At 30.5% G+C, this 9,933-nt stretch overlaps 1 protein-coding gene across 3 annotated transcripts in view; it reads left to right on the top strand.

Moving 5' to 3' along the window:
* LOC106688124 (uncharacterized) overlaps window positions 1–9,933 on the top strand; it is a 79,010-nt gene that overhangs the window by 44,791 nt on the left and 24,286 nt on the right. For 2 of the 3 annotated variants that reach the window (XM_067050925.1, XM_014432439.2), the window contains exon 3: window positions 714–800. In XM_067050925.1, coding sequence (XP_066907026.1) covers window positions 714–800 — 87 coding nt within the window. Of the gene's footprint in view, window positions 1–713; window positions 801–9,933 lie in introns of those variants that run through there. The other variant, XM_067050924.1, reaches the window with a different exon arrangement.

The following is a 9,933-nucleotide window of genomic DNA, read 5'->3' as shown; positions in this document are numbered from 1 at the left end:
GAACATACAACAAAGTACCGTATACGGCTTAGCATTAACGTATCTAAAATGGAGCTATATCTATTAACTATACTTTTTTTATGTCATAATTATATTAGTTTACATCAATATAAACGGAAGATTATGTAGGGATTTTTTTGATTTATTAGTAAAAGAAAAGCGTTTAATATTCTTTATTTAATAATAAAACATGTAAAAAAATTACATAACTATTAATTTTTAAATGTTATATGTTGTAGTGATACCTGAAAGTTCCCTGTCACATTACACATATTTTAGCTCTGGAAATTCCACAGCACCATGGTAAAATATATGTTCAGTAGACCTTCCCCTTTTACCACCTGTAGCCCCTTTTCCCTTACCTGTAATCGGGAAATGGGGTCACAGGTAGGGTTTTGGGGTCCCTGGTTATCAGGATAGCAGCTTCCAACAGGAGCTACCACTCTGGAAAACTCCGCTTTTCCGCCCCTCACCCCTCTGCATTTAAGACATTTAATTCTGCTCCCAAAATCAATATGATCGTTATGTAATAATATATGATATATGATAAGCATCTCATTATTTAGGTAAATGGATCCGAAGAGATTGAGTATACTAGCTTTTCAAAAAAAATTGTATTAAATTATTTTCTTAATCTTCCTGATATGAAAAATCAATTTAAGTATATTAATTAGTTTATATTTTATTAAAATTATGAATTCTATTGTTTACAGGAGTATAATTCTGGATTCTATTGAAAACGTTGTTAAAGATATTGGAACACTTGACGATGGAACCGGCAAAGATGTACCACTCATAAAGTAAGAACTTTTTCTTAATATGAATTAACTAAAAATAAGTTTTCTTAGGTATAATAGATAATATATTTTATTGCATTTATTTTTTATTTATAAATATTCAGGTAAGCATATCCAAAGAATGAGAAACGTTTCAAAATAGAGGTTCACATATAAATCATATGAGGTTTTGTATTATCCAAAACAGCCAAGTCTATTTCAATTTTTTTTTAAATCACAATAACATACAAATTTTCTAATTCAAGAACTATCAACACGAAACTAACTAGGTAGAAGTCGTTTACAAACTAGTTGGAATATAGGATTCCTTAATTGATTTTCAAATTTCTATGAGCAGCATCATTGGATGACTTTAACCTTCATGCCTTCCTGATATTATTTTTATAACATCTAATTCGCTGGTTGTAAAATATTATTTACAGTTTTGAATAAAATAAAGTAAAAAAAGATAACAATTTTTATTGTTTTGGATAACAATATAACAAATTATTGAATTTAACCCTGCATGAATCCGTTAAATGGCATGTTATTCAACTGTTTTTAGAGAAAAATTCAATAATCGTTATTATGGTCCAATAGATATATATCTGTTAAAAATTAGAAAAACTTAGAAAAAAATATATATATAAATCAACTTGACTGCTTTGGAATAAAAATGCTCATATAATCGCAGTAGCCCCATTATATAATAAAATACTTTTCTATAATTAAAGTAAATTATCTATAATATACTAAAAAGTAATGTAGTTGTAGTTTTTTTCAAGCAATTAAAATTTAATAAGTTAGTTATAAGATCTTAAAACAACTATATGATATCGTTTTACTACACATTCTGAATGACTGAAGTAAAATTTTCTGAGTATTTATGTATTTTCTTTTATGCTTAAAATAGAAACTGTGCATACTTTGCTAACTGACATCTACGAAAACAGTAAATATGTTTGTCTTTATGATGCCCCTTCAGGTTTATCGATGCTAACCTTCATGGTTGATTGGTAATGTAGTTGGGGTATCACATAGCGCCTTCTTTTCTTTCTGTTGTCACAGTCACCTGTCTAAATTATTTGGAATGGAAATATTTAACTCATTTATTTTTTTCATAATAATAGGATTTAGGTTTTGAATTTTTCAAATTAATTTTCATCGAGGCCTGGTTTGTTTTGTTTTTTGAGAACATTATAAAATAACAGAATTTAATCAATAAACATATACTTTCTCAAAGCTGATTAAATTGACTCATTGCTGATATCATTGATAGTAATTTTTTTAAATTTATTACCATACTTTCATTTCGAAAAAAGTATAAATATTCCTTGTAATCTTGAGAATACGAGGTAAAAATTTCTTTTCTCTATGAGAATTTTCTTCTTATTTTTCTGTTATCTTTATCTTTAACTGCTTTGAACCACCTTTCATCATTGTGACAGTTGTGCATAATTATTTTGTTTCGTCCATTTCTTTGATATCATTTTACTCTGTTATTGTCAACTGTTCGAGTGGACTGAGGTATAAATAATACAAAGTTATGTTTTAAAATAACCTAAAAAAATTATTTAGAAAATAGTATCAGTTCTGTCTTAAAAGACTCAGAAGAAGGTTAATTCAATAATTGAAATGCAAAAAAACTTACTTTAGCAGTTCTTCTGTGACCAGCGTGTTATACAAAGTCTGGCTAAAATGCGAGGTAGTCGCTTATCCCCGTTTGTTTTTGTTGTTTTTTTTTAATTCGAATAAAGATATCATTTTTTAAAGTTAAGTGAAACCTACTCAAGTTCATAAAAACTTTTTTTTACTTCAAAGTGAAGACAGAATTAAAATAAATATTTTTTTTTCCTTTAGTGAAACTAGTTATGAGATAATTTATTTTTAGATAATTCTTTTTAGCATCTCAGGGCACATGGGCAAAAGAATATATCTAGCTGAATAAATATAAAATGTAATACATTTACATTAATGTGCTATTCAATAAAATGATCTTTTTTCTCTTTTTAATTAACGTAACGATAAAGAAAAGCTTTGATACGAGGTAGAAAATGGAAAGAAAAAATAAAATAAATGCATAATCAAAGATTTTAAATAATATACATCATAGAAAAAATTTGGTCCCGCGATGGCGTGTATTCAAATTGCTTTTTGGGTATTACTGATAATTTACAGGTTGTTACCTAGATAGTCTCAAATAAATTTCAACTTCATCCCATACTTTCACTTACGCATGTGTAAACTTATTTTTTGTTGGTTTTAGGAAAATAGATTTTTAGATACAGTAGCCATAAAAACATTGAAAACAGTAAAATAATATTGTCCAGCATTGTCTGTCATATTGCCTACTGTGAAGCATGGAGAAGCCTCTATCTAACAGAACCAACCATGTAGGTTTTGTGCTTACAGCTTAAGTCTTTCCTTTTTTTTTTCTTTTTTTTTTTGCATTCCAATCTGATGATGAGCTTGTAGGATTCCTTATCTGTTCCTGATGAAATGAAATGAAAATAATTTTATTCTGGGACAGATGTCCCCTAAGAATAAATATATGGTTCACTCATTAAGATTAATTATCTGGCAGGCATTTAAAGGTTTCAGCATACATGTTAAAATTAGATAAAATCCTTAGGTTACGTTATAGTTTGTTATAGTAATCAATAATGGCTATATACATTGCTCACAATAATATGGAGGTTTGGTTATTTATTAGGTAAAGAAATAGGTGTTAATCGAAGGATGAGGATTGGCGAATGGAGACAGGAAGAAAATTCATGAAGGAAGTTGCGCGTATGATGAAGGATTAGCTAAAGGAGGCGTTTCTATGGAAGGGCATATATAAATCGATCGGTTGGGATTTGGTGTTTAATGAATGGACATAAAGAGCAAAGTTCAACACCAATTTGTGTTTGGATTCTAAGTTAAATTATTTCGAAGTAACTAACAAAGGCTAAATGGTTGATTAAATTTGCTATCGTCGAAACTAGAATTTTAAATTTTAAGAAAAAATTGTACCATTATCTCCTTATTTCATTTTAACTCGACACCAAACATGATAGCTTACAGTTTTCGTTATATAAGAAAAAATAGTTATTTTTATGCTGCATTGAAATATTTATTATGAGGTTGGTATGATATAGCATATCAGAGGAGGGGTTCCATTGGAGGTATACCTCAAAGTCGGTATACCTCCACCCGTGTGGTTGTGGCACATGTTATTTGGTTTGGCACCCTTCTAGCGTATTCTCCTGAATGTTTCAACTCTTCTTTTTGGTCCTTAGCATTCCTTACACGAATATATTTATAAATAATGTTAATTTAAATCACATGAGCTATCATAGCGAGCTCTACATACTAGAAAATATAACATGTATCACAGAAAACTTTAAGCTCGATAATTCCTCTGGTAAACTGAAAATATTTCATGTTTAGAATTCCAATCTAAAGTTTGCCCTTAATTACAAAACTGGTCCACAATGATTACCTGAATGGCTAAAATTCGTTTCGCTTCTCTGTTTAAAAGTTTGAAGAAAGGCATTCGAACCGAATTTAACTTTCACTTTATTAAACGAGTTGAAACGAGGCTTTTTAAAAAGAAACTTCAACTCCTAATTTGACTTTATTAGGTCTTCTTTATTCCATTTTAAGTCGACTTGAATATCATACACCGTTATTTAAAACGTATTATTATTTTTTATTTATTTATTTTTTTAATGAATTAATGAAATTGAAGTAACCTATCGAGCTTAGAGTATATGTTCTCTAAAAAATTATATTTTATTAGTCTGCTTTCTAGCTATTCATTATAAAGTACAAACTAATACTATTAGTCTTGTAGATTTATCTTAATTCAATTACACTGACTTGTACAATAGTAACTTAAAAATAAGTATTAATACTATTACCACACTAGTTTCTACACGTTTACTATGAACTAAGCTAATACTATTAGCTTTCAGTATGAAACAGGGCCCTGGTCAACAATGTGACTTTATGTTACAAGAACCATAACTTTAAGTGAAATATCATCCTCAAACATTTTTATTTCCATCCTTTGCATATTAAAATCATCAAGTCATCTTTGTTTAAATCAAAAATATTTGAGAAAAGAAGCTGAGTTGTATGTATAAACATCAAAAATAATTAAAATAAAAAATATCCATATAGTCACACACTGTTTATTATCTTATAACTCCTACGTTCCAGCCATACCGGTCGTTCTTAAGGTTCCATTAATTTTTAATTTCAGTTACATTCGAATCATTAAAAATTAATTAAAAAGAAAACAACCTAAATTAAAAATTATCCTACCTTATTTATAATATCATTATCCGCTAACATTGGTATCAAAATGTTGCAGGTTATTCTGCTTTTTCAAAATTTATCTTAGTATCCTATAAAACATAATTAAATTAGGAAAGCACACGGAATGGCCGAAACGTAGAAGTTATAAGCAAATGAACAGTGTGAGTCTGTATGGATATACAAATCTGTCACAAACAAGAAATTAAATTATATATAAATCAAAAAGCACGTTATTGACAAAAAAATAATAAAATGTTTACTTAAATTTACATCGATATATATATATTTTTTTTAGGACCAGAAAATTAAATTAATCGGTATCTGAGTAAATAAATACATATTTGTTAAAAAATTTACGATATGATTTTGGTACAAAGGAGCGTTTCCTTATCACGTTGATACATGGAATATTTTTCACATCTAATGACAAATAAATCTGCTTTATTAGCAATCCTCCTTTCCCTCATCCTATTTTCTTCGGCACGGATTCTTGTGAGCTGTTGTTTGAAATTTCGAAACAAGTGGATTATCTTTCTATGCCGTCTCGAAATCTTTAGCAAGAAAAAAATTCTCTAGTTTACTAATGTACTTCGCATAAGGTTATATTGTCACAAGCCAAATTTTTTACGCTAGCTTGAAATTTTAAGGACAAAGGCAGATGAAATTGGCTGGATGATAGAAAACTATCCCCGGACTACAAAGCTCAACGAGACCCTAATTCTTCAGATCTTTAGGTTTAATTTTTTTTCTGATAATTCAGAAAGTTATAAAAACAGCAATATTTTTTTTGTCAAAAAGAGGATAAATACATATAAATATTATTATATTAGTATAGTCTGGTAATATTGTGATGTAACTTCGTTACCAACTTTAGAAATTATGATATTAAAAATGGTTTTTCAATATAATCTTCCCTACTCCTACTATTCAGACCAAAAGGCCCTATCCAAGATTTCACTCAGGGCCTCAGAACTTCTCGCTACGCCACAGAAATAAAGGCATTTACATCAAGGATAGACATATCTTTTAAAACAGTTCGGTATAAGTGAGTACTAGTCGAGAAGTCCTCATCACATTACTCGTGATTAATCGTTTTAGTGACGAATCGCCCCAGATTATGCAGCAATGGATAATGTAATGCATTAATATCCCAAAATTAGTAAAAATAAAAATAATTAAAAATTTTAAATCAAGACAAAAAAATATTTTATCCTGGCATATGTCTTAGGAACTCTCATCCTCCTAAAGTGAATACGCTTGAAAGTTAGTTGAGGTCACACATATAAATCGTAAGTCTATCAAAATTTTGTCCTTCACACCCTGACTGAAATAAATCGGTTACCTGCACTATCTCCCGGCTACAGTGAATACATTCATACATGAAATACCAATAAACGAATTAACAAGCTATGTTTAATATAATTATGACTAGCAGATCTCTGAATTTATATTTATGATGGGTTTAAGCAACTTATAAAAGATCCAGGGGAGACCTTACAAAGGAGATTTTGGACAGAGCTTACCCATCACTAAACGTCGCGCCTCCTTCCTCGCTGCCCCCAAGTCTTCCTAAGTTTGGTAAATACCTGACTCTTTGAAGTCCGTCATAGTGAAGAATAATGGAGTCGGTTCCAGAAGACGGGGCACAACTTCACAGCCCCACTTTAAATTATTTAATTAATTCCTCCCCTGGTGGGGGTGAATTTTAATTGGTCTCGTTATGTACGCCCTTAGAGGAATGGTGGATTCAACTTTAGTCTCTAGCCTCTGCGTGTTAATTTAGAAATGCCTTTCTCCTTTTCATCATATATTAATGTGTTTTGTGCAGAAGTGTTTAATTTTTTTTGTTTAATTCCCATACTTAATTTACTTCTTTTACAATCAATTAGTAATAATAAGGAAATTGCCTGTCCTTATGGAAAATTATATCTGGGGGAGAGATGAGATAGGGCAGTACTTAGAGACGCATCCTCTCGAACTTCATTCAGTTACCTTTCGTCACTTTAGATCTCTCATTGAGCGATGTTTTAGTTTTATGTTTGTAGGAATAGATACCTTGACCATTCTTCGAATTAGTCTGTTGGAATGTTTGTCAGTGAAAAATCTTTTTTGTTAGCTGCTTACTTTATTTTTTAATATTCTTAAGTTTTTAGTTTTTTACTGTAAATGAAAAAGCCATGTAAAAATAATTAAATAATTATAATTAATTTTAACAACTCTTTTGCTAATTTCTTGAGTCAAGATTATATGTTAACATTTTTATACAATTAATTGTTTAGTAGGGAACATAGACCACTTGCATTTTAACGGTTAATAAATATTTTATTTTTATTAATCTTTAATCACCTTTCTAAGTCTTTGTTTTATATTCATTATATCCAGAGAAGACAGCTCCTATATTTTTATATAAAATTTTCATTAGAACTATGATGTAATTCAAACTACCAAAATAGATATATTTCATAAACACTAGATGAACCAGCGGATTTTCGAATATCTTGTTCTGTAAACGGTCTACATATACAAATATTAATACCCAAAAAGAATTATAAATTAAAAATACACTATACAACTGAACTAGGCATGTTATAAGTAAACTTTTTTTACAATTAAAAAAAATACACTGCATATTATGAAACAGTTAAAAACTACACATTATATTTTCAAGATAGGTGTCTGAATCTTTTTATTTTTTATTTATTGCTATTTACAACTGTACATTATAATACATTTAGTAAATTTGATCTCAGTTAAAATGGAGTGATACAGAAACTACACATTGGTAACGTTTTTACTCTAATGACGTTTTTACTTTAGCAGGTCTCGTGGCCATCTTTTCAGGCGCCTCTGAGGATTGTCCAGAATGAAAGAGGAAGTAAGGTTAGAAACTAATGGGTTTTAATGGTTAGGGATTTAATAATGGACGGATTGATCTGGTTCGAGCTATATATAGGGAACATTGCCTTTATATATGATTTTATTTGTGACAAAGTAAGGAGCATTGATGATTTGGATTGTAAGGATTGGATGCGAGAGGAATTCGAAGGTTTGGTGGAGCCCCAAAGCTCAAGTCCGTATGTCCAGATTGTCATGTAGATCAGTGTTTTGTAATGGATTGGAAGTTTAGACCGTTTGTCTAATAAGTGTTGTAATAGTCGAAATCGACGTGCAGTTTCCTGTTTTTTCAGTCTTGTCTGACGATTCCAGGTCAATCGTTTGTCCAGTTCCAGCCCAAAGCAGCGAATGTTCGACAGGGGTAAGAGTAACATTATTAAAGGATAGGGCAATCGGTAGGTTTACGACGAAGGGTAAAAGTGATTTCATAAATAACAATCTAAGACCCAACTCTGCGGATACTGCGAATATTTTATTCAAATACTAACCAATAGTATTCTCTACGCGGAACAAGTTGACTAAAACTTATAAATGTCGTTCTACCACAGGGCTTCAACTGGACAAAGGTTCTGTGGTCCTAAGTATATTTGTGTGAACTGAAATTAGGAGATACTGTTTATTTCCAGAAAAATCTCAACTGGACAATGATTCTCTGGAAAGCAACTGATCGAGGTAGGTAGGTAAACTGTACACTTTAATGAAAACACGTACCACGTATTGTAGGTCGATTCTCCTAATAACGAGAGACTTATATTTGATCAATTCCCTCTGGCTTTCAAATTGTCCTCATTCTGAGTATTAAGATTAGTAATATATCAATACTGCTCTTTTGAATTGTTGAAATAAGGATATTACAAGGTTGATCACTTAAAAAATAAAACTGTAAAACAAAAAAAAAAATCAAAATAGAATGCTTTTATACTCTTTGGCATTAGAACTGTTATTGGACTTAGTAATTATTTATTTTACTTTTGAATATTTTACGTTGTAACAAATAATAAGAATTTATAACCAGAAAATATTCGGACTATTGGTTTATTCCCTTAGGCCACCTCTCATTTAACCCCTTCAAATTTGTTTTTTTATTTTTATATATCTTTTGTAGATATTTCAACCAATCTTTAAAAGTATTCATACAAATAATGAATAAATGACATGAATGTCGACGAACTTTCCTCTCAAAATGTTGAACTTTTATATCTCATCAGCTCATTCACAACTAATTGATAAGTATTAGGTGTTTATCAATGACACAAATAAATAAGTTAAACATATTATCATTACTGACCGCGCCCCCGACCATCCCCTCCTCGTGTTAAATATGAGCACAATATATAGCAACTTCTTAGTAAATCGTTTGTGCTAACTGTTTACCTTGTAAGTTAAATACAAGTTGGCATCCCATTCGACCTTGCAGAGGCTGCTTACACAAGATCACAGCCGGTCGGTCAACACAGCCTGGGGGAGGTACAGAGGAGGTGGGAGGGGGTGGGGGTTGAAATGGGGTTATTTATCGAACGTGAAGGGAGAGGCAATAGCTGCCCTGATCCCACCGGGGTTTTAACGAGCCCTAATTGCCCCGACTGCTTCTTCAATCCCATGGCCCTTTCAATCTGGACCTCGCTCTGCTAACTGCCCATTTCCATGGATCAGGGGTCCACTTTAGTCAGGGAACGCGATAGGTAGAGGCTTTCAAAACAGGAGGTAGGCAATAATGGAAATTTAGAATGGAACCTGTGATTATTCCCAGATAGGAATAAAACCAGCGATTTATTTTTCAAAAACTATGTACATAAAGGTATGTGGATATTTATGTATATAAGAATCCATATTATGCTTTGTTTTTTTTTAATTCAAAATATATTCAAGTAAAGAAAAATTGTTTAACACTTTTTTTATTTATATTTTATTTTTATTATTATTTAATTTTTTTTATTTGGTATACAACTTGTTTGTT

This window comes from Halyomorpha halys, unplaced genomic scaffold (genome assembly GCF_000696795.3).
Source record: "Halyomorpha halys isolate HHAL.00 unplaced genomic scaffold, Hhal_1.1 Scaffold1055.1, whole genome shotgun sequence".
In the NCBI taxonomy this organism is placed as follows: domain Eukaryota; kingdom Metazoa; phylum Arthropoda; class Insecta; order Hemiptera; family Pentatomidae; genus Halyomorpha; species Halyomorpha halys.
Note: the sequence above shows the minus strand (reverse complement) of the source record. Positions and strands in the feature narration are given on the sequence as shown.